This window comes from Cricetulus griseus, chromosome 6 (genome assembly GCF_003668045.3).
Source record: "Cricetulus griseus strain 17A/GY chromosome 6, alternate assembly CriGri-PICRH-1.0, whole genome shotgun sequence".
NCBI lineage: Eukaryota > Metazoa > Chordata > Mammalia > Rodentia > Cricetidae > Cricetulus > Cricetulus griseus.
The window spans coordinates 33,787,436-33,813,866 of NC_048599.1; the positions used below are offsets into that span (position 1 = coordinate 33,787,436).

The following is a 26,431-nucleotide window of genomic DNA, read 5'->3' on the forward strand; positions in this document are numbered from 1 at the left end:
ACTGGTCATCACTTGTAAAAGATCAGAATGGTTGCCACAGTTTCTGAGAAGCTGATAGGCTAAGATAATCTGGTTACATTGCCCACAGCACATAGGTTCCAAGCTAGAATTTAAACCTAGATGTGACTCCAAGATCTAGTTTGGAAGGTTGGAAATTAAGATCACAGAGACACACATCCACTCTTCATTCTTGAGATGTCTGCAAGTGAGCCAGTAAGAGAGAAAATGGGTCCAAAGACCACTGGGAGTTTTAGATCAGCCTGTCCAACAATCCGTCTTATGCTAATAAACATGTTCTAGGACCTGTGCTTCCCTGTTACAGCAGCTGGTGGTCACATGCAGCAAGTGGATATCTGACACACGGCTAACACAACTTAACATTCTGAGCATCTGCATGTTTTACTTCTTTTGGTTCATTTGATTTAATTTTAACAAATTTTATGTGTATGGATGTTTAGTATACATGTATGTCTGTGTATCATAGATATTCCCGGTGCATGCAAAGACCATAAGAATGTACTGGATTCCCAGAAGTGCGGTTGCAGATATGTGAGTGCTAGGAATAAAAATTCTGGGCTTCTGGAAGAACAGCCAGTACTCTTTATCACTGAGCCATCTCTCTAGCTTTCTTCATTTGACTTAAATTGTCACTGAATATTTGCAGCCAGGGTGCAGTTAGAGACATTTCACAACAACAATATTCAGGAAAGGAAGTGGTCCCCACAGTTTGGGTTAGAGGGGAATTGAAGAATACAGGCTCCAACATGCTAGAATGGGAACAGGGCTCTCTGCTTCAGGCATGAAAAATTCTACTATTGTTTAGTTCACAGTCGTGGTCCCAAAGTGAATCCCAGTCCCTTTAGTCTACAGATGAGTAAAGTCAATTCTGGTACTGTATTCCTTTGCAACCATTATTTGTAATGTTTTATGAGCATTTATTAATTGTACCTAATAGTGGGTTTATTTATGACTTTGACATACACACACATCATAGTCTTCCCTGGACAGCATGCCTGATCTCTCTTTCACTGCCTCCTTTCTTCTTCCAAAAACCTTTCATCTCTTCTTCTCTGGACCCTCTTTTAACAACTCCAGTAGACACTAAGTTTGTGGATTTTTTTATCAACCTGGACATTATTGCTGCTATCTATGAAATCGAGTCATTTCTTCCCTTGGAATGACTTTCAATGTACCTGAAGTTTCTACCTCTATCTCTGTGAGGAAGACATCCCTAAAAGAGTGAGTGATGTCACTCACAGCAAGACTGCCTACCTTCTCCCCACAAACAAAGCCACACCAGCAGGAAATAGAATCCTTCCATCTCCACCAACCCTGCATATAAACAAATTCATCGAAGGGACTTCATCACCTTGTCACATGTCACTCCACTCTTCCACCACAGAGGTAAAAATGAGATTTTTACTACCATGATTCCTGTTTTCCTTTTTCTCACTTACCATTTGCTGGCTAATTGAAGAAATACATTGAAAATTGTTTGACTATCAGACAAAATCACCAACAGAGCCCTTGGAGTAGAGCCTGCACTTTTCCTCTCCTGTCTGTTCAGGCCAGTCCTTGATATGTCTGTGCTTTTCAGGTCATACATGACTATCCACTCAGCAAGGGCATTCAAACCCTTCATGGGTATTTTCATTTATAATTAATGTAGCTTCCACATGTTTCACTGACCTTTGACAATGTTCCTTGTGAGCCTTAAATAACAGACGATCGATAGTAACCATGACTCCCCCAACCTGAGGACTATAGGTTATATAGCATTTTGGGGCAGGCATACAAGTAACTGGTCTTCATTCTTTGCATTTACATTTGAAAAATGATTATTAGGATGCTTGTAGTAGGGAAAGATCCTTCTATTCATCTTTCAAAAATGGAGTAGATACATGACTTCTTGAAACACTTTACATATCAAAACACCTAAGGCTTTTGGAAGCACAATAACAACGGTCTATCCCCATCTTTAGATACACAATCCTCATATTGTTGAGCTCTGAGGCTTTTGAGAGAATCAAGCATGAGCTTCTGGGACATATGCCCTAAACATCTTTAAAATCTCTCCAGATTAGAATTTAAAGAAATGACAAGTCACACATCTTATCCTCAGCCACAATCCCTGACAATGGCAGCCATTGCCAGGACAATGACACCACTATTACCTGGCTCAGTGCAGTTCTTGCTGCTCCGGAGTCCTGCATCTTCAGAAGTCAGTGTATCATTCATCTGCATCAGCTTCCTCCCCACCATCCATTTTCTATCTTCCCCAATGAGATCCATGAGGTCAAGTTCTGGAAAGTGAAAAAAAAAAAAAAAAAAAAAAAAAAGAATCACCATGCATCACTAATAACTGAATGTAATGTCAGTCTTGTCAGTCTTTACCCATGCTGGCCTGCACCTTAACTGGCTATCGTTTTCCTCTGTCCTTCATAGATGCCTTTAAAGAATCTTGAATCTATTTGAGGGCTTCCTCTGACTCTTGACTCCTACTAGGCTCAACAAAAGTAGTCTTCTGTCCAATGACAGGAAGAAACTCATGTATGAACACTTCATTGCTTGAGAAAGAGGATAATGAAGGATGCATTCTATACTAGTCTCCAGCATTTCCCACAGTGTGAATAAATTAGTATTGTCTACAAGACAAATCTGATGATAAAGTATATTTGGTTGATGGCTATGTCCTCTGTTTTGCAATCCTCTACATTCAAGGATGCTAAGAAATGTTTAACAACCAATAATAGTGAGAGAGGCATCTAGACTTGTAGCCATCGTATGATTTCCATGGCACCAATACTCTCACAAGAACTAAATCCAAACTATGAATATGACACCATTAGACCAATCTGGGAAGAGATGGAAACAATGTACTCTACTAAGTCAGTGTGAGCTGCTTTAGCCATATTTGCTTAAATCATCTCTCACTTAAACCAACTGTAGTTGAAGGTATGCTAAGAATCTGCTTCTTGTGGGTTACCCAAGCTAAGGCATCATTTCACCATTCCCAAAGCAGTGGCCTGCAAGGGACCCAGGATAAGATTCAATAAAACAATAGATGAAGGTAAAAGAAGACCTAGGTCTCTGTGTAGGACGACTATGGAGATGAAAGTGTCAGTAAAAAGAACAGAGAGGAAAGGGCACATGAGGGAAGAGGCTCTCCATCTGGCTTAGGAGATGCTGAGTCTGAAGTTTCTACAGATAAGATTATCAGGAAGAAATCATATACCTTCTTGGTAATTATACCTCAGGCAGGAGAGCTAAGAGATCCCCGGGAAGGCCTTAGGATATAGTACAGATGGGGTCTCTGTAGGTTTCATGACAAGAAGGAGACTCCATGAATACATACATTAGTGATGACTTGATGACTAATGAGAAGTAATAGAAAAAGAAAACCTTTGAGAACCTAACATTTCTCCAGAGAGCAGGAAGTTAAAAGAACTCAACAGAGGGTTATGAGAGGAAGGGAAAGAAGGGGGCAAGGTGGAATGAAAAGCAGGAAGAATGAATCCAAGGAAGAAAAAAATAACAGTCTTGAACACCATGGACAAATCCAGCAAGACAAACAGAGCTTGCCATGAGGGGTTTATTGGAGATAGAGGCCATGGGGGTTGGTTATTGGAGATGGAGGCCATGGGGGGTGGTTATTGGAGATGGAGGCCATGAGGGGTGGTTATTGGAGATGGAGGCCATGAGGGAACTTGAAGATGGAGGTGATAAGACATGGCAGTTCTTTCTAGCAGCCTGGCACAAAGAAAAGAAATTATGGGAGACCATCATCTCCAAAATAGCTAGAATAGCTGTGGTTAAAAAAATGGTTGTATTGGGTTTTTGAGAAAGAGCTTAAAGTTGGGTTGGTGGGGAGGATCTGGAAGGACTTGGGGGAGGGGAAGAATATGATCAAATATACTTAAGTAAGCCCAAATATACTCAGTAAGCCCAAACTGAAATCACAGTTTCCACCTTGTACATGGATAAGTTAGGGTCCTAAACCTTTCTGGAAAGTGCAGTGCTCATGTGCATCTCACTTCAAAGTCTAAAGATAGAATCAGCAGCACATAGATTTAGGTTTTCCACCCAAACAGCTCCACTCCGAATGTAAAACTGTTAAGATAGCTTATTTAGAACCTAGGCATTTAGCCAGAAAAGCACCCCTAGACAGAGAAAGGGTGGAACAGTCCAATAAACAATCACTTCAACTCCCAACTATGAAAAACCTCTATGGTAGCTACATGTATTCACTTGTCCAAAATTACCAGAATAACACTTAAGAAGGGGTTCAAAGTTCAATCAAGTTATTTGGATAGCTTGTTTAACCTGAATAGTTGGTCCTATGACTAAAAATGACATCAAAAGAGGAAAAAAATCTTCCAAGAACTCATGAAGAAAGAGTAAAGTCAGTGGCCTTTAAACTCCAATAAGCAGTCTTAAAACACAAATGTACCATATTAAAACTATCAAGTGTGGAGAGAGGTATTAACTTTGTCCCAGGCTAGATGTCAGGAGTGGCTCCTAAGGAAGATTTGAGCACCACTGGCTTACAATGTGATACCACGAAGAATGTGCCAGGGAATAGAGAAGTAGGGTAGGGAAGGTATGCATCAAACCTGCTGCCAAAATAAGCCAGGAGCACTGGACCCCTTTGAAAGCACTATAAGCCAGAGAAAAAGCATCTCAGATACCTAAGGTGTGAGGCAACACGGGTATCGGTCTACCCATTCCTCCTCTGCCATAGGTTTAAGGTTATTGCCACAAACATTAATGTTCATGTTTATCTTTTAGTTCTTATTTTTAAGTGTGTGTGTGTGTGTGTGTGTGTGTGTGTGTGTGTGTGTGTGTGTGTGTGTGTGTGTGTACTTGAGTGCAAGTGCTCACGGAAGCCAGAGTTGGGATTCTAGACTGTTGTAAGCCACCATTTGTGGGAGCAGAGAATTGAACTCAGGGTCCTTGGCAGGAGCACCACTTTTCTTCTATTATAGCTGAGCCATCTTTTTAACACGCTCTCCAGCTTCTTTAATCTATGATATGAAGCTCCAAAGTAAGTGCTGGTGCAGCCAGATGAAGGTTCTAGAAGCTGTACAGTGCTGGTAAGCAATAAAGAATCTGAACAACAGACATGGGCAGAGTACTATGGTATCGGCCAATCCGAGTTGTGTCTAAAGAAACAGTCAGGCTGTGGTTGTCAGAGTGGCCATTCTACTGCCTGTTCTCATAATGTGGGTCAGAGAAGGGTGCTCTGTGGACTTGCAGTCCTAAGGTTCAGGCAGACCCTGAAGACTTGCAAAGAAGCAAAAGTATTCCTTCCAATGACTCCCAAAGCTCTTTTGCCAAGTTTCCATGGTTCTGTGACTCTAAGAGAAAAGCTGATACCAATTAAGAGATGTAAAAGCAAAGCCAGCTATTGTAGCAGAAAATGAGAGGATTTTTTAACATAATGATTCAATATCTTCAGGAATTAGACACTATTAAGACAGCACCTCAGCCTTCCAAAATCTACAAACTTTTATCTCAACAAAAACAGACTTGACCACCGACCACTGATACAACAATGATGTTCGGAGTCTGAGAAAATATTAATAATAAAAATAGTAACCACCTCCAGTGAGAACAAAGTTTGATGGTGCTGTAGTCCAGTTTGATTTCCTCAAAAATCTCCTGGTAAGAAGAGACGGCTTCAGGGCCTATGTATCTCTGAAGTAAATAAGTTGGCATGGAAGTGACTTGCCTATGACCACAGGCAATCTATGGCCATATCAAATACTTCCCAGAGCCTTTGTCATTGTGCTTATTGAGTGTCTATTATGTGGAAACAACTTTCCATTCTTCAGTATGTTTCATCTTTATAATAAACCTATGCGGAAATACTAGCTCTATTTTTTGCAAATAAGTAAATGAAATGGACACATAACCTGGTTAAGCAACTTGCTGTGCATTGCACAGTGAGCAAGTAGCAGAGGAGAGACTTGAACCTAGGACTAACAGTTTCAAAGGCCAGCCTCCTGGCAGATCCCTGGATGGAAGAAGCTCTCCCTGGTTTCAATGCACAGCTAATAGTAAGATTGGGAAAGCAGGCTGAATTTTTTATAATAGATGTGGGTGAAGACGATCTCATTAGACATATTCAACAGTCCCCAGGAACTATTATGAAGCTGAGCAGCACACCTGGAAAGCACTGCAAACCAAAGACTCAAACACTTGTAGAATCTCATTCTATTCATGGCCCTCTACTCAAGAACCTGGCTATCCATGACATGGGCTGTTGCATTCTTGCATTTAGAGAGAAAATACAAAGTGTGGGCAGTGGGGAAGCTTGGAGGCAAGAGAAGGTGAAGCAGATATGCAAAGGGTGCCCACATTTGCTCTTTTCATTTCTCTCTCCTAACTCACCTCCCTGGCTCCTTGGACTTCTCTGCTACAGCCAAGAGGCTGCTCTACAAAGCTACACTCGAGCAATGTCAACAAAAACACTTGGCCCCAATCCAGTGCATTCTTGGCCTCTCATCTGCCAGGCCCTGGAAGTTGCATGTTGGCCTAATTAGTCAGGGGAAGGGGAGGAGGCAGGGGGTGTGCAGGGGAAGCAGCGGGCTCCCATGTCACATGTTACCAGCAGAGGAAGCTTGGAAGGCTGTGGTCTCTGAGAAGAAGTGCAAGAGGGGGCCATAGAGATGCTGGGGGTTCCTGCTGGAGGAGGGGAAACTCAACTCTCAATCTGAGATCCGAGCTGCATGCACTGAGGAAGAAAAGAAAGTGGAGGCTGGGTGCCAAGTTTCCATTACAGAGCTGTGTGCTCACCCTTTTGCACTCTAGAGCTCTCTCCTCCCCCTTCCCCTCATTCTCCATTTCTCTCCCATTCTCCTTCCCATGACCAAAGCACACAGATCCCAAGGATTTCAGATGCCAATTATGCATCTTCTTGGGAGCTCCATGACCCAGATTCTCAGCTCACAGCCTTGACTCCGAATACGCTCTGTCTTGTTCTGCTAGCCTGACTCACAGGCCTTCTAACCCTTCTCAGATACTGGTTGTAGCCTCAGAAGAGAAGCTGGGGGTGGGGGGAGCTGTTTGTTCTCTGCCACGGGATTAACTCCTCAGAGACCTGGACAGGTTGAAGATGGCATCATCAGTGACAGTAGAACAGTAGGAGAGGGAGGGGTAAGTAAGTCAGAGTGGCCAGGGAAATAAACGTGATCAAAATACACACACGTGTGCACATGCATGCACATACACACACACACATGCCTGTATGAAAATGTCACAATATGACGTTTTGTCCAATTAATACATGCTAATAAAAATGGAAAATAGAAGATGTAAAATGTATTTTGTATATCCTTCAGCTATGCATCCAATGCCCTACCTGTGTCATGTCACCACATCCTGTGACCCTTTTGCTTCAGACATTGATCAGCCAAGGTGGAACCTAAGTCCATATCTGAGTCCATAGTCTAGGCATGCATTTCCCTACCTTGTCCTGAAGTGCTAGGGGAGGCAAAAGAGACACCTCCCAGGAACAACAGCACCTCTTTGAGAGTACATACAACTCTTTCCTCTAGAGAACTGGAATGCTGTCCTGCTTTGTGAAAATGAGACTGGAGAGCCACCATTCCCAAGTATCCTGAACACCATAGCAACAGCCGCTCCCTCCTTGCAGGTGCAGGGACTAAGTTATGGGATCCCCTGCATCACTCAAGAAGGAAGGAACAGAAAACTCAGTCCAGGGCACAAGGTTCAAGCTGATGGTGATGGACACTGACAGACTCTAGGCTGGCTCTGAAGCCTCACCAAGGCTATAAATACCCACCCTGCAGTTTACACAGCTGCCTCCACTCTATGCAGTCCAGGTCTTCACCCCAGGGTTGGAGGTCGAGTTTGCACAAGCCAGCAGCCTGCAGACTATCTTCTGCAGTCTCCGTGGTCAGCACCACTCTCCACATGGCCCCTTTTCTGGCCCACCCCTTATATCCCAAGAGGGTGGTCAGGCAATTTTTAACTTCTATAACTGAAAGGGATTTATACACGAGGATTTTTTCCAATGAATTTTTTAAACACTTTGTTCTTATTTCATAAATCAGCCTACAAAGTAGCAGGTTTCCATATGGGATTTTTATACATATTCATTGGGGCCAATTCTCTCTCCTCTCATTTCCTGGCCCACCCCTCCTCACTGTATCCTTCCCTTTACACTTTTTTTCTATATCTACCCCACCACCAAAAAATCCTTTTGAACCAAGAACTCCCCTCTGCATTGTTTCCTGGTCCTTGGGAAGGAAATGCGTAGCAAAGCCATAACTCAACAAGGGAGCCCTCCAAACCCAGCACAGAGGAAGATGTTGAGCCCTGGGGGGGGGGCTGTGCACTTGTTTCTCCCAACTGTGTGGAAGCTTCCAGGAAGAGTACTGGGGAGATCCAGAGGTATTTAAGGGAAGAATTCCAAACCCTAGGGAAGCTGTAGATTCCATTAATTTCTCTTCTTCAGGCCATGTGCACATTGTGTGTGGCAGGTGATAGGACCCTGAGAATCTGATGGGCGAAGTCATACCTCCAGTGTCTCCCAGTCATCTCTGGCACTCTCAGTCAGCAGCTTTCATGACCAATTTAAACTTCCTCCTATTGTCTCTACTCCAAGAGAAAACTTACATTGGACTTGAATCCAATTGAGGGGCTCAGTCTATTTGAGGGGTGTTCCTTCTGGCTCAGAGTAGAGGGGAGCAGATTACCAACCAATACTAGTCACCAGCCCACTTAAAAAGGGATTCTTGGAGTTGCAAGCATTTTCAGATCCTCCTGGGGCTAGATGTTGGATTCTGTACTTAATACTCATGGAGCCCCCTGGCCATACCAGTTATGGGGTCTCCATCCAGACTCTGAGAGGCCACCCTCTCATCACCAGAGGCAAAGGTTCGAAGAACCTGTCAGAAGCTGATATTTTTCTTGGTGAGGAAAAAAGAGCACAGCAGACTCAAGCCTTGATGGAGTCAGGGAGGATGAGGACCTAAGTAAGCTGTCAGATGGATGGTATACAGCCACACCATATATCTGTAGAAACTGTGCCCATCTCAAGACAAGATACAAGCTCACCACAGCAAATGAAAGGGGAGGCCCAGGTCTCTTCCTGCTTCCCACCAAAATCATTTTAATTTCTAGTCCAGCCTGATGCTGATCACTCCATTGCTCTACCTTATACATCCACACCAATTCATCCATCCTGAAGAAGTCTGGCATGGGAAGATGCAAGCTGGATGAGTCCCTGGCAAGGAAGAAAGGACTTCCCAGAGTTTGAGAGCAAAGACATTAGAAAAAGGCCAAACTGCTGATGAAGATGTTGGGAAGGTCAAGGTAGGGTAGCTGTGAAACTGACACAGGGGTGAAGAGTGCAGAAAGCTTTCTGTCTTCATGACATAAACTCAACTACTAAGTGCAGCAAATGGGATTGTTAGAATGACCCATGCATCCTGCCCACAGCCCAATTTCCTCTTGATGGTCCATTGACAATGTCAAGGATCCAAACTTAGCACCAAGTACCTCACTTTCTCCTTAGTCTCCCTTTGCTCATCACGTCACCATACTGGAGAAACTCCTTCACCACATCCTGCCTACTGATGATTTTTTCTAGATTCCATTGTCTGCAGAGCTTGAAGCTCAGGTTCTTCATGATGTGTCTCCTGACTGGCCTCACATAAGAGGACCCCCCCCACACACACACAATATGTTTGATATGGAGATTCATGTTGCAATATATTGACTGTGCCTCCCCCAAATTGCTGTATTGAGTGTGACAGCATTAGGACACGGGTCCTTTAGGAGGTAATTAGTTTATGAGGCTGGAATGTCATCACTGAATTACAAGGAGAGATAGTATTAGTGTCCTTATAAAGGGACCCTGGAGAGCCTTCTAGATCTTTTCCCAAAAGATAAAGATACAAGAAGACAGTAGCCTGCAACCCAGAAGGCCTCACCTGACCCTGACCTGATACCTTGATCTCAGAACTGCAGTCTAAGAACAATGAGGAAGATTTTTTTTATTGCTTAAGCCATGTAATCTGCAGTATTCTGTTATATTCTCAAATTTTAATATAATTATATATAAATACAGATTTTAGAGTGAGTTTTGAAATTCTGCCTTTTTAACTATTTTCCAGGAAGACCAGTACTGCTGGTCCAAACACTACTCCAAGAAGCAGGAGTTTCATACATCTTTAAATGATACACATATATGTTCAGGAATAGAGTCTGAGTAGCTGTATACTAGTTGTCCCCAAAATGCAATTCAGAAAGGAAACTGCATGTGTCTTGGGAGTGAGTTCTGTAGGAACTCCATGCATTCCCCCAGAGAATCCCAATTTGGGGGATGGGCTAAGCAGTCTCAACAGGAATGTGGGCCTTTGGAAATGAAATGGACAGACTGGAAATAAAAGGGCGCTGGTTCCTCCAGTGGTGGGTTCCATATTGCAGAATGAAGGTCTGAGGGGGCATTCTTCTCTTCATGTAGCATTCCTAAAGACCTACAATTAGTTCCCTCCATGAGCAAGAGCCTGCTGGATCTATCAATTAGAGGATCAAATAGTAAAATCAAACTCATGCACCCTCTTTACCTGAGGAGAGGCAGAGAAATGCACTGTGGGTTTCTCAGTAGCAGAAGACTTTGGGTCAGCCAGTACTCCATCCATTCACCCAAAGGCTGCAATCTCATCTCAGCTTGTTCTACCAACAGTACAATTGGACTTAAGCAAGGACAGTGTCTAAGAATGGAGAGAAGGGGGAAATACGAAGGAAGGAAAGGAGAGCTGGTATCAGGTGCACCCGTAATCCACTGAATGGAATGTGGACCTCACTCTGGAGTGGAAACCCTTCCAAATAGAGGCTGAAATAGCTAAAGTACTGCTTCTCTAAACTCTTGTTTTTGCCTGCCTGACTCAAAATATAACCTACCAAGAAATTTCCGGTAGGTTCATGAATACCTATGTCCTTCAATGCTCCTAAAATCCAAAGTAATCCTCTATATTTTAGAAGGCAAAAAAGTATAAATACTTTGGAAATTGACAGCTTTACACATTGATGGGATTTTCTTATGCCCATGCTCACCAATAAGCTAGCCACCAGCCACACACGGCTATTATTTGCTTAAATGAAATTACCTAACTGGGAAATGAAGCTTTTGTTTCATTTTATCTTAATTGGTTTAAACTTAGGTTTAAATAGCCACATGCAATGGGTGTCTAACAAAGTCTGGTTGCATCTCTTAAATAAAATGTTTCATTCTGAGACAAAGAATCAAGGTAGAATCCCTATTCTATTGGTATACTTCAGGGGCAAAGGAGGCAAAGGGAAAGTCCTTCAGATAAAGCTGACCAAGCACCAGAGTGAGACAGAGGAGATGGAGTTTCCTCAATTTTGTTTTCCTTTTCCCTTTCTTATTTCCAGGTGTTAAAAAAAGGCCAAGTTTTAAAGGCAGAAGAGAACAGAAAGAGTTTTCAAAACTCAGAACCAGTCCCAAGCCCTCTGGTGTGTTATCTCAGAAACATTCCCAAATCAGATTTAAACCCGAACAAAATCTAGTCAATCAAGAAATCACATGAGGTCCTCTGGGAAGGGACCCGGTAGTGCCACCTTGTCATCCTGAGCATATGGTGACTTGGAATTCTAGCCCCAGATCTGCCAAGAGCTTTTGTCTGTAGAAGTTAAATCACTCCATCTCTGTTACTGATCTGAGCAACGAAGGGCATGAGTGATCTGACCTCTAATGTCCCTTTAGCTGGGTTTTATATTTGTCTTTTATCTAGGGCAGAATTATCTGATGGCTAATAGGATCCCTGGCCTCCAGAGCCTTGTGGATGGGTCATATAGCTTTGACTTGAAAGAAGGAACTATTAGAAATGGTATATATTCATCACATGTCAGTCTAAAGTCAGAAAAACATATATTGACTTAATATTTAACATATAAGTTGGCAACACCACACTGAGTGTACATGTCCAATATTAATAATTACTATAACCAAAAGGCAGGGAATGGTTCTAAAGGAAGAGCACATGACATTCACAGTGTCACCCTTGCTTTCATAGAACTATAGCATGGTGCTCTTTGAATAAGTTCAGTTTAATAAAACCACAACTTATTACTTAAAATAGTAAATTCTGTACACTATTTTGAGATGAATTGGGGTTATGATCTCAGATCATTTTTTTTACTTCATAGATGTGTAACTATTTTTCAGAAAGTATAGTTTTTTAACTGGTGACTTTGGGCCAGTGAGATGGTTCAGTGGGTAAGATTGCTTGCCACCCAGTCTCATGACTGCATTCAAGCCATGGAGCCTACCTGGTAGAAGGACAGAACTAACTCCTGCAAGTTGTTATCTGCCTTCCACAGGTGTTCCCTAAGTGTCATACAAATGCATTCCTGAATTCACATTTACAGTCCGTGCATGTAAAAATTATTTTTAAATATTAAGTATGTATTTATCTATTATAAAATGACAACTGCTATAAATATGCTAAAATTTTCTGAGGAGAACATGATTACCAGATAAGCAGGCTATTAGCTGATATTTCCAGAGCACACACATAGACACCCACAGACAAGTGTGCATCTTTCAAAAATGACATTTGAATAGCTAGTGAGAATGTTGTTGCTTTCCTCAAGTAACTTGCTCTATGAAAATATCATTTGAAAAACAAATATCAAGAAGTTTTGTGTCCTCTTCCTGGAAGACAAAGATCAGTAGACTCTTAAAAATATCTGTATGCCCCACCTACCATATATTAGCTAGAATAGTGAAATCTGCTGAAAAGCATTCCAAAAAAGGAGTTTTGAGCACATGTACTAAAATTGTGTAAAAGTACCACCTGAAAAACTACAAGATTAATCAGCTGAGCCAGGATGAGGATTCTTTGCATAACTGGCTATGACTGAAAAATCAGTGTTATAACTTAGAAGAGCTCACTTACAGTGTGTTTCTACCATTTAGACACATGTGCCTTGCCAAATGACCTTAGCCATTAAGCTTCAAGTCTAAACGAAATCCAAAGTTGTCAGAGCATCAAATACATGTTTCTGGAAGGCCACATGTTCAAAAATGATTAAGTGTATTGAGCATTGTTTACTCAATAAAACAATGTTCATTCATGTTATGGTATTCATTAAAATCTAAATATTTTGCTCTGAAAAAATAAAAAGAATTTTCAAATCACTTTTTAACTTTTATTTTCACCTCTTAAATTTATGTTTCTGGATTTTATAGAGCCTAAAGTTATGCTTCCTTCTTCAAAATGTAAAATAGAAATACAAAATTAGGTACAAGGACCCAGTAAAATACATCATTTTCACACATAATAAAGTATTAAGACACATGAATTCACATTGTTCAGAAGAATTTGCAGATTCTGGCTTCAAATGACTCCATCCATTCCAGCTAAGCCACGCACTGCTGGTGTGCCCCTGTGACTGTATTTTCCATACAGAGAATAAATTTGACCCCTGCATTCTGACTAAAATGTTCCTTCGTTTCTCTTAAAACTCACATTTTGCTTCCAATTGAGTAGAATTTGACCACACTACATCACTTGGCTCCTCAAAAGCACGGCCTTTTCCATCATCTGTGCTTGAATAAACACTCCAATTTATTGCTGGGTACGAGTACAAAATTGCATGCATCTCCTCACAGGCTGCATCATCCCACTGGTGTAGAAAAGGGCGGGGACTAAGACTCCCCTCATCCTGGGCTCTTCTTAATTCCCATCACTGATAAAAAACATCAGGAGAGAATCTGGCTGAGGGAGGAGAGATAAAAGGAAATTTTTCCTCTGTGGACCTAAGGACAGGCTCTTCAAACACAGGAAGTATCAGGACTCTCCCTGAGGGTGGGGGGGGATGACAGGGACCAGGGATGAAAGGAAATAACATTAATAGTGAGGAAGAACAGTCACAGCCTCACAAAGAGCAAGAAATGCATCTCTGAATGACGATGGCATGACTGCCAGCCACACATATTTCCACCCCACGTAGGTAATGGGCTTCCTGACATGGTTCTCCTTTCCTCGTTGGTCTCTAGGAAGGTCTTGCACAGAATGATTCAATAAATCCCTATTGAGAAATACACAATGTTCACTACACTGGAAATTTGATGTTTATACTCACTCCACCCCTTTTACATCTCTTCTCCCTTAATTTGAATCAACCTAAGATTTCCTTTCCAGAATAGAGCCTTCACCACACCCTGTCTACCCATTCTGACAGGAAGCTCCATCCAGCCGTGCAGCCTGCACAGAACACATGGGCAACTGTAGCAGTTTGGATGTTGGATGTCCTTCTAGAGCCCATGTGTTGATGCTTTGGGAGGTGAGGCCGAGTGGGAAGTTTTAGGAGACTGGATGCATGCTTTAAAAGAGACCCGAGATGCTCCTCTCCTCCTCTCTCCTTTTAGTTCTCAGCCACCATGAGTGAGCAGCTTTGCTGTCCCATTTGTGTCACACCAGGATGCATCGCCTCACCACAGATCCAAAGTAACAAGGCAATTGGTAACAGAAAGCTCCAAACTTCGAAGGCACAATAAACCTTTCTTCTTCACAAGTTAATCACCTCTGTTGTTTTGTTATAGTAGTGGAAAACTGACCAACATACTAATAATCTCATGGGATCTGACAAATGGCTATAGCTGAACCAGGCCAGTTCCCAGGAAAGATCTTCACCCATTCTTTCCCAATGAACATGAACCTGGAGCTAGAAATTCCCAGAGGCTTTGAGCATAAGAACACATCAGGCATACTAAGGTGACCAGAGACAAGATCAAGAGGCAGGCAGCCGAGGCCCAGATGACATCATATATTGGCTTTGACAGATGAACCCGAGATGATCATGAGCTTTTAGTCACATGCTGCAATGATTTCTGTCTGCAGCCTGAGCCAGTCTAGGTTGGTCTTTCTCATGCAAAATCTGAGGAAATCTAAAAGAATAAACTAGTACTGCTCTTGTCTAAATCAGCTTGCCTTCATCCTGCATCTACCATGCTGCAGGGAGCTCTTTTTTTCTGAACAAATGTTCCTCATCCTGTCATGAAGAGTGAGCTTTCAAATGCCATCTATAAAACAAAGGAATCGATCTATAAGAGCACTGGGCTACTGTGAACTAAGATGACTACAGGGTACAAAGAGATCAACTACAGGCAAAGCTGGGCCACTGAAAGTGGATCCAGTTAGTCTAATTAGGCACAATACTCAGCTCCAAATACTCAGCCAGTCTGGGCAGCTGACAGCCACAGGGCAGCACATATAAATGATGAAAAACCTCAAATACCACTGTGGTGGTACAGGAATGTTCTAGATGGCAATGCAGTGCTGGCAACACTGAGGAGTGTCCTGGTTTGGGTTCCCCAAAGTCAAATTTGAGAAGAGGAAGACCTGGATGTAAGTCATTTATTATGAGAGAAAGACCAGAAGGCAAGACAAGGGGAAAATAAAGCATGATGCACCCTTACTCCTAACCTGGCACAAGCCCCTTGGACACTTGGTGATGCATACAAAATGCCTTCCCAAATTGCTCATCTGAAGGATAAATTTGGTATACTTCTAGAATCCCAACGGTGTAATTCAGTCCTGTATTTTGAGTAGGTCAAGCCAGCTCCTGACTGTGGGGGACACCCTATCTAAAAAGGGTTTGATAATGAAATAAGGCATACCCTGTAATTTCAATGGGAGTCTGAATTCATAGTGACCTTCCCACTATAGCTGTGACCGGAACCTAAGGAGAGCAGACATGGTGTCTAGAGGGAATCCAAATGATGTCATCCACCAAAGGTAACCTTGGCCTTGTCTTTGATGCAAAGTCTCTTGAAACAAGTAGAAAGATGCAAATTTTTCAGAGCCATGATGGACATCTTAATGATGTTTACCTCCTTCTCTCTCCTCTTACCATGGAACTTGACTCCAGAAGAGAAATAACCCCCTTGACAAAGAGAAGAGGACAATGGAGGGGGCTGGTGGCACACTTTCTGTTTAAACAAAGTCACTTCGTTCTCACAGTCCCCTGCTCTTTTGGTCTCATGCACACACCTATCCAAGCTGGCAACTGAAGCCCGCAACAGGAGAACACTTGGAGCTAATGGAAAAACAAAATCAGCTCCAGGCCCTCCTGCCTCAGCCTGGGTCTCAGCTCCATTGGGAGGAAAGGCAAGCTGGGGAAAGCGGACTACTGAGCTTGACAGTCACAGGCTGGAGCAAGTGGTTGCTGTCTGCCACCACGTTCTGTCTGAACTGCAAGCAGGATTGACAGGATCATACAATACAGCCAGGGGGCCATACCTCCCCCAGGCTGACTTTCAGAGGAGCCCTGCATTTCTATTGCTTATTTCCCAGAATTCCCACAAGTCTCTGAGGCAGTCTTCCAATGACTTCCCCTTGGAAAGTGCTCATTGAAAATGAAACTCAATACTGAATACTGGGTTTCTGCCATATGCACCTAGCCTTGAGATCCTGGTCCCACTCTGTTAAGTTTGGTGCTTGCAGGCTGCCTGAATCCTGCTTTCTAGCTCCCATCCCGTTTCCTTTCTTAATGCTGCGAGACACCCTGCCCATCACAGCTTCCATGGCAAAGAAACAGGGTAAACAATGGATGGATGGACACAGGGACACATGGACACAGACACACACACACACACACACACACACACACACACACACAGATGACACATTATAAAAGGGTGGTTACAAAGGATTCTGGCAATGAATGGAAGTGTTGTCTCTTCTGGAATGAGGTATTATCTCTCCGTGGCAGAAAGGTGAGTGAGTGGTGACATCACAGATATGCCAGACACAGAGTGGGGTTGGTACGTGGTAACCCCCATGGTAGACATCATGGATATTGTCTTTTTCTCAAGATCACTTCTTGAGAAACCCATCCTGCTGTTACCAGCAGGAGGTTATATAGAGATTAGGTGGCTTGCCTTAACTTCAAATGTGGGCCACTATTTTTTAGTAGAAGGGATTTGCATGTGACATATCTGGTTGGGGAGTGAGAAGTAATCTCCAGTGAGACATAAAAGGAAGTCTGTAGAAGGAGGGAGGGAGGGATGCCCTCTCATTTTTCATATAGAATTGTTGGTGTCATACGCTGCTCTCCGTATATGTAAAGAGGTAAGGTTTGGAACCATTACAGTTACTGTGCCACCATGAAGAAGTTGGTTTTGAAATGAAGGAAACACATGGGAAGAGAGAATGAAACTGGGTTTTTGATGTGACCACGGATCTGTTTGCTTCTCAAGCCTTGATGCCCCTCATAGTCTACTGAAAACATCTGTTTTGGAATCACCAGGTAAAGACAGAATTTCAGTTGCTTTATTTTGGGCAATATGAAGTGCCATGAACCAGCACACTGTCTCCTACCTGGCACCTGTGGATTTCTGGCCTGTGTAATCTTATTGCCATGGGAGCTTCTGAGAATTTCCATGTGGGAACTGTCCCACAGGTCTGCCTCCCCCGACAAGAAGATTTTTCATAAAGTCAGTGAATGCTCATCACAATGTCGCTCTTCTCCTTCTCAGGGCCCACATCGAATCAACTCAAGCCCATCTGTTGGGTGAGGGAGAGCACCTTGTCCATTGGGGCAGCCTGGCAAGCAACTCCACACCACTGCAGCAGAAGAGAAGAAGGAAAGGGATGCTCTCTGAGAGCAACATTTGCCTCAGAGAGGCTCACTGAAGCCATGATGGTGTTATGAATGTTACCATCTGTTTTCTGTGACAGTCTGAAGCCACATGAGGAGCTGGGGGCACCTGAGGTGCTATAGAAAGTCATTCCTTGCTATGTCCTACTCCCAAGGCTACCTGATCTATGTCTCTGGTTGACTTCTCTGTACTAATGACAGACAGGTACTCACTGAGTCAGAGTAGTGTGTCTCCCTTGTCAGAGGGGTTTCCAATGAGAGCAAAGAGCACATACAGCAAATAACACCATCAGCAATGGTGTCTCACGGGCCTCTCCAAAGGTCCAAAGGACAGGGGTCTCATAACTAGTTGATAGGAAACAGTAAAACAGCAAGTTATCTTCCTCTGAGGCAACCAGAACAGCTCTTTTCACAGAGTCATGCAGAGGATTTACAGGTTGTGAACTGAGAATTTGTTTTCGTTTTAATCACTGGTTCTTTGTGTTCAGTCCTGGTCTGCTTCACTTTACAACCAACACTGCTCCTTCTACTGATCTTCTAAATACAACACAGAGAGAACTTCAGTGATGTCTCCTCTGTGAGGAGATGTGCAGGGCACCATGCAAAGACATATGCATTCTTGCCTTCTTAACATCTGTCATCCTAGCTATGTCGACAGCACGCCAGACATAGTTAAAAATGGGCCTTCCCATTACATTTCAACAGTTCACTTACTATGACAGTGATATTGTGAGGTGGCTACTGTTATTGCTATGCCTAAAATGGAAAAGAACTACCAGGGAATTGAGTCTAACAACTTGTCAAAGGTCATAAACTACATGTTGAGTCCCTGCCTTAGGCAGACTGATAGCTACACCAAGTCGAACATCAGCCTGATAGTGGTCCTGGCAGACTTAAGGTGATTACTCCAAGTTCACAATGTTTTGAGCAGCAGAGTGTGGCCTGGCTCCCCCACTTTTCCCTCTACCTAAGAATCTTCTATAGGTATTTTAGTACCTTAAACTCCAGATGTTTGAATTCTGATCTACCTCACCAATATCTCCTTCCCTTTATGTTTACATCTGAAATGAGGGGCTGGACTATTTTGCTTTTGTTCATTTGTTGTTGTTGTTTTTAGATATGATGGGGGATTCAGAAGAAGATTTGACAGTGGTGAAGGAAAAACAGCAAAGCTAGAGGAACAACAAAAGTGGGTGGTAGAATGTCCCTGGTGGGAATCTGAATGACATGCTATAATATTTTCAAATGTCTCTGTGTGGTCTAACAGTTTCATATGAAATATTGGGGACAATGTTGCTCAGGCTTCATTAGTGCTCTCATATTGATAATCCCCCTTTTGGAGTATCTAACAGTACAGCAAGTGTCATGGCCAAGTTCAGTGTGCACAAATGAACCCCTTCAGGTGTGGCCATGCCTGTCTTTGTGGCCAGTATGCTCGCCCCTGTCTGCTCCTAAAATATCATGGTGTACTGCCATTCAAAAGTTTCTGAGATAATGTTTACTCTGCCTCAGGGTCTTGGGGTGACAATGTACTGGCACCCACTGTAGCCAGGCACCCTGAACATACCCATACAGAAGTCCTGGTGGCATCAGGCAGTAAGGAGCATCCTTCTCCAGAACCACGCCTACTTGAATCTGTACTTCAGAGACACCCCAACTCTCCCAGCACCTCAGGATGTACCTTGGCTTCAGTCCTTCTTCCAGAGGAGTTTGTCTCACATTCCCATCAGAGGGGTTGGAGGGCTTAGTCTCAGTAGCAAAGCCACAAAGACAGGAGTACTCTCTGCACAGAGCCATCAAATAATCCTGGTCAGGGGCAAATTCTCTCTGTGCAGCTCTATTTTCAGTACCTCCTCTGTGCCTAGGAAAATCACCCAGGCAATTTTCTTGTGATTTGGGGTCTATCCCTGCACTCATTAAAATGGAAGCCTTCTGGGTGAGCTGGGTTATTTTTACTGGTGATTTATTGTGAGCACCAGATGGCCTGGATGCTATCTGCATCATATTCCACAAATCAGTCTGATCTGCCCTGACCTTGTACTTGATCGTGGCCGTGTAGCCTCCATGCCTGCTTGATTATCTCTGGGGATCCCTGAAATCATGAGCCCAGTGGGAAAGTTACAGTAAGTTAAAGCTCGTTCGTATCTCCCTCCTCATCCTGCTTCTCTGACTGAACCTCTGTGGATCCAGTTATTATCAGAAAACAGACAAGACTACCAAAGTCTTTGCCATTTGTTTGTTCATATGCCCATTCTATGCAACATGCTTCATCCTCATCTAAACTGGGGGTCACATGGAGAAGAGGAAGATGGAAATCCATCCAAAAGTCCATTATTCTCCCTGAACATCATTCTACACCATGGCTGTCATTCTGTTTTCATCCAAGGCTCAGGCTGTGAGACTAGGTGGAAAGCTGCCATAGTCACCCTGAAGACAGCTCCATATGAAGAGCCAAGGAAAGAAAAGAGGGAGTGAGGGAAAGGAGAGAGAGAGGAGGGGGGGCTTCTCCATCTTTGAGATGGCTAAATTCCAATAGTATCAGTTATTGATGGGCAGCAAAGGTTAAACTGACAGTCACTGCAAGAAATAATGGAACTGAAGTCCTTAGGCAAAAAGACAATGCACACATCCCCTACTTTAGAGAGTAGTTATGGAAACAAGATGCAAGTACACCTGGGAATGGGAGACTTGCTGGGTAGTCAGCAATGAACTTCCATCCCTTGGAAATAATAATGCCCATGAATCCCCACTCACTGGATCGAAGGCATTTACTATTTCTGGGAAATGACACATATACCCTTTCTTCAGCATATAGGAATAATTAATAGCAACAGCTGACACTTATATGACAGTAATTAGGTACCAGATGCTCTTCTGAGAGGTTTTCATAGGGTACATTTAGATATGATATGTAGCTTGTCAAAACCTGTGTAGTAAGTGTAATCATTATTATTATTGCTGTTATTTTCATGATCAACATTTAAAGAGAAAAACTGGCACAGGGAAGTTAAATAATCTCCTGGAAGCTACAGAGCTGTTAAGTGGCATAACTCATATTTGATCCCAGGCATCTGTGTTCAGAATTCAAGTTTCTGACCATGAGGCTATTTCTGAAAAGACTGAACGTACAGGGAACCTAACCTCACCCTATGAAGCTTACCTCCCTCAACAGAACCCAAAGAGTTCCAGTGTGTGTGCATATCGCCCTGAGCCTTCTAACTCCATTTGAGGCCACTCTGTTTACAAAGCATGAAATAGAAAGACAAAAGAATTCCTTCTGTTTGCTTATGAATTATTATTACTTGTCATCGCTTGCATGAGCCATAGGGTTTTACTGAACAGGAAGGAGCTGCTGAGTCTGTCATTGAAGAATGACAAGACTCCACAATGCTGAGATCCATTGGCTTTGTCCCCAAACCATGCCCCAAACCTGTGCCTGAAATGCTTTCTTCGAAGTCCTCCTCTGGTGCAGCCTAGCACGTGACTTTCCCACTAAACATGAGGTCTCAATGCTCTAGTCTCAGCTCAGGGAAAAGCAATGAGAGCCAGACAAATCCTGAAGGCCTGTAACTTCAGCAACTTGGGAGGGTGAGACACAACAGGACAGCAAAATCCATGACTGCCTGGGCTATAGAGTGAGTTCAAGGCCAGCCTGGGTAATTTGGTGAGACCCAGTTTCAAAATAAAAGCTTAGTGGTGAGTGCTTGCTGAGCAAGCATGAGGTCCTTACCAATATAAGGGAAAAAAGGATTAAGACTAAAATGTGTTCTTGGGATCTATTCATGAACATCTGGGTGACCAGATAGAAGCAGACAGGCTCTAGTGTCACATCATTGTGGACAGGCAGCAGGATGCCCAGGGAACATTATTACCCCCACTAGAGCACACTAGGAATGTCCTGGATGGAAGCTGGACAAAGGCTAGATATAGGCATGCACATGTTTAGTTTGTTCATACAGTATAAAAAAATTCCCAAGTTTACAAAAAAAAAAGCAATTTTAGCTCGAGAGCCAAGAAGACCTGGTAAAATTGCCCAGAGTTTATGCCACTCTGGAATGGAGGAGAACATGGACATGTACTGGACAAGAGAAGTTCTAAGCTCTCAGAGTTCCAACCACTCCCTCTTACTGCTCACAAGGCCATGGGACATAGGCACAGAACACACATGTTGCAGCTGGCAATGGGCAAGCCCCAGTTGATCAGGTCTCATTTCTCTCTTATTTAAGCCCCACACAGCATACCACACCAGGAGCAGGCCATTCAGACACTCCTCACCTGTGAGGGCTTCCCTTAGCACTCAGGCACTCCTCACCTGTGAGGGCTTCCCTTAGCACTCAGGCTCCCTTCTTTGGCCCAGAATAGAAGATCACGCTTTCCCTCCCACACACATGCTTGCTTTTTCCATCTCCTCTAGCAACTTGGAATGGCAGAGCCATTCCATCACCTTCTTTCAGCCCTCTTCCTGCAGACTGAACAACTGAAGGAAGGGCAAGGCATATGTGGGTTCACACAGATACCCAGTGCTCAAACCTGTGCCAAGACCTCAGAAGGTCATGATTGGTATACACCTGATCCCTGCAGATTAAGACACTGATGAGTCCAAATTAACATTAATGCAATAATCAGAGCAGTGAATGTCAGACTTCAGGGAAGGACACTGAAAACCCAGAGGATTGACTTGACTGCAGAGAGAGCTCAGGCCCCAAGGGTAGAGCAAGCAGTGTCAAGGTGACACCTGGCAAGGAAATTGTTTACCTGTGCTACACATAGGTTTTCCTCAGATCCTGAACACTTTTTGCATGTCTCTCTTCTCCTGAGCTGGAAAGGCCCTGGAAATGGCTGGTTTCTGTAACCAAGAGTGATAGGAATACCATTTACCATCAACATCTGGGGGTCACCGGTTGAAATTGGTAGGGCATGGCCTACACCTTGGGATATCCCAACAAGTCCTCAAGGGACGTGAAACTTACTTACAGCCCCTCCTCCACCTACAGGAACAGGCAGATGGGTCCATAGGCAACCTGGGACAATGGCCAATACCTTTTACAAATGGCGCCATTCCAGCTGCAGCCCTGGGGAGACACATGAGGAACAGGGCTGTTGCCTAATCCTGTGGGAAGACCAAACATCCAGGAATTGCTCCACATGTTGCCGCATGACTGACCTCGCCTGACTCCAAAAGGCACAGTACCTATTGCATAATGACAGAAATCTAAGCACACACATGGCTCCTACCAGGACACCGAAGAACCAAGTGCCACTTCTGCCTATAGCTTTGGAATGTGGTGCAAAGTTGTGCCCACATCTACTTTAGATAGACACTAATTCATCCCCAAACTGGAGGATCCAAAGAAATGTGTCATAGGAACTCCAGACAAAAGGTATTTAAAAATCCATGGAGTTGCTGGCTGCTAGTTTCCACAGTCAAATGGGACAATGTCACATTCAAATGAACACACCAAAACAACTCAAAGGGAATGATCAGGGATTTCTGGGAAGCACACCCCCTATTCCAACCATAAGAACTTTTTAAAGCTAGAAGAAAGGTAAGGTAGGATAAAAGAACATCTCTAAGCATCCATTCATTGGAAAAGATGAAACAGAACCTCTCTGCCAGCTAGCTGGTTTCAACAGATGACAAAAATTATTAAAATCATCTGTCTGAGTTAATTAGCGCCTATTACCATGGGTGGATTACTGCCCTGTCATCACCATGGTTTTTTCTTCTTGTTCCAAGCTTTGGTGGCAAAGCATTGCTACCAATAGCTGCTGGGACCCTCCAAAGCTGAGGGTATCACCAATGCAAAAACCATCTGAGTTCATCCTGCCTTGGATCTGCCTTTCTGCCGTACAAAATTATTTGGCTCCATCTCAAAGGCAGTTATTTTGGCCCTGACACCTCTTTAATCTTGGATCCACAGCTATCTAGGGTAACATTTGCTCTGGCTGACATGGCCCGCTGTATCCAGAGGAATGATGCTCTCCCGTAATGGTTGTAAAAGATAACGAGGAATTTATTAGGAGTTACACACAGCACTCTGTGCTGTCTTTGATGGAATCATCCAGCACCATAAGCTACAAATCCACAGAACTGGCTGCAACCGCTAGGCATGTTGCCTAGATGTAGAGAAAAGCCATTAAGGGGTGAGTACATGGCATTTGCAGTTCAGAACATGGAAAATCTGGGTGATGTCCTATAAGCAAGGGAGGTGGGACTAGAAAAACATCCATCTAGAAAAACATCCCTCTGAGCTAGGTGGAAAGAAGATGGATGCTGGAGCACCCCTATAGCCATATGGGTGCCCATGTCACTTCTATTCCATGCTTTGTCCCTGCTTCCCAGCACCTTTCTCACAAAGACTGTCCCCAGAGCCTGTGAATTAAAAGGAGATTTCATCAGGGGCAAGGGAGGGCTGAGAAGCACCCTCAACCTGTAGGGAACCAGCTTGGTGGGAAAATACCCCATCTTCTTTGCTTTGCGATGGAATGATCTTGAAGCTGTTTGTTTGTTTGTTTTCTATTTGTTTTTATATTCCAAGGTCCCACTAAGGTTCAGTCTCACAACCCCACTGCAGTACTCAGCTTAAGAGTACAGTATTCAGGGCTGACGGGGTGGCTCAGGTGAGAAATGCTGGCTTTGAAAGCATGAGGACAGAAGTTCATATCCCCAGTACCTATGCATGAGACAGTTATGACAGCATGTGTTTGTAATGCCTGTGCTGGGGAGGAAGAAACAGGTGAATCCCTGGAGCTCATTAGGCAGCTTGCTAGATTTGATGATAAACCTTGACTCAAAAACTAAGGTGAAGAGTAATCATGGAAGACACCTGAACTTGACCTTTGGCCTCTCTAGGCATGTGAATGCACATGTAGGCACACAGATGTTTACTTGTTCCCCACACGTATGTATTTGTATGTGTTTATATACATGCACATACATGCATGTGCACAGATGTTCACACACTCCCATATGTGTGTATGTATCACATACCCACATGAAAAAAAATGGTATTTATTTGCCCTTCTGTCTCACTTACCTCATTCCCCTCTGTCTGCTTCCTGGGTCACCTCCTTGGACTACAGCACTTATCGGAATGTCTGTTTTTAAGGAAACTCAAGCCAAGACATTGGCTGAATATGCAGGATTTAAATTCACAAGTTCTTGTTTTCCTTTGTTGTCTGTGGCTTATTCCTTGGGGGATACTTTAGCTCTCCTTTACTACCCCTAATATAGAAATAATGGGCCTAAGAAAATGCCAGGCAGGAGAAGAGCTCTCACACTGGCCTGAAAGCTGCCTGCCACCAGGATCCCCGCTGGTTCTTTAGTACAATTTTCCCTAAAATCTGTTTGCTTACCTTACCTTTCCTTTAAGGAGTCAAGTGAAATGTCTATTCTGAGCACCATTCAACACCTTCAAAGGCAGGAGCATGTCATAAGATAGAGATAATAGGCTATCAATTAGTGATGTCTGTAGTGGAACCAAGATAGGAGACTGGTCCATAAGCTAAAACATTTACAATTCCACATAGAGAGGGGTAAAGAATTTGAAACCAGATAAACTAATAAATTAAAATTCAATTCTAATGTATAAAGATATTAGATCTTGGACATTTTTATTTTCCTTCCTAACTGTTAGTTTTCTCTGTAAAGTTAATGACTCCTAAATAGAAGGCTACTATTAGGACCATGCAGGATGATATGCAGAAGCCCCCATGACAGTCCTTGCTCAATGAAAGTTCAGTTCCCCTCGTACTGAAAGCCAGAGAACTCACTCAAAATGAGTTTCAAGTTTCTTAAGCAAATGTATTATTTGCCAATACAACCTAAAGTATCTAAATGGTAAAGGATCATAAAGTTATTAAAATCTTTTGTTATTTTGTTTGTTTGGGGGTTTTTTGTTGGTTGGTTTGGGTTTTTTTTTTTTTCTTTTTTCCTCTAAGTAGAACTTTCCCCTCTGGCCACACCTCTATTCTGGTTGGGTTAATTCTGTAGTGGAATTTAACCCTCCAGGCAAAGACATCTAATCCTAAGTAAACCCAAACACACCCTGTAGACCATGTTGGCCATAATTCCTAGGTCAATTAAAGACACTAAGGAAAGATGGTGCTGAGAAATAGCCCTGGCTTTGATGAAACGTTGCTTTGAATAATTAACCAGCAGCGATGCAAGTTTAGAACCTGTCCATTAGCTGATTGTCCTATTTAGAAAATGGGACTGTAGCCCAATCGCAGGAGCCGATGCTCCTAACGTGTGTATCTTCACCATCAAGATACTGGAAAGTTGTGCAAGTAAGAAGCAACTTGAAAACCTTCTGCAAACGGTATAAGCAGTGGTTTGGAAAATATGCTGGAAAGTTAGCTGCCAAAAACCAAAAATGAGAGCAATTTCAGGCACTTTCAGTTGCCAGAAAATGTACCAGAGGCCAGCCCTTAGCCCAGTGTAGAATGGGGCCTGGGCACATGGCTGTTGAATGACTCAATGATTGCTGGCCCTGCACATCATCCTAACACGCTCAGACTGTGTACATTAGAGGAATGCAATTAGGAAAGGAGCCTTTCCACTGCAGATGAGGGACTAGAGAGAGATACAGAGGGGTCTCTCTCCCAAGAAACATGCTCAGTATATACAGGCCTCACTATGTAGTCCTGAAAGACACTGCTATCAGTTGCTATGGTCTAGTTAAATCACATTAGCACCCCAATAGCACAGTTCAAGTTTCACCTCTACTGTATATCAACCAAAAGCTCAGCATTTGCTGCTAACTCAAAT

General features: G+C 43.3%; 1 protein-coding gene across 1 annotated transcript in view; it reads right to left on the bottom strand.

Annotated features, from left to right (window-relative positions):
* Nucleotides 1-26,431, bottom strand: part of Slc24a3 (solute carrier family 24 member 3) — a 474,391-nt gene that overhangs the window by 407,764 nt on the left and 40,196 nt on the right. The window contains exon 2 of the mRNA XM_027421608.2: nt 2,175-2,303. Within this exon, the coding sequence (XP_027277409.2) occupies nt 2,175-2,303 (129 nt within the window). The remainder of the gene's footprint in view (nt 1-2,174; nt 2,304-26,431) is intronic.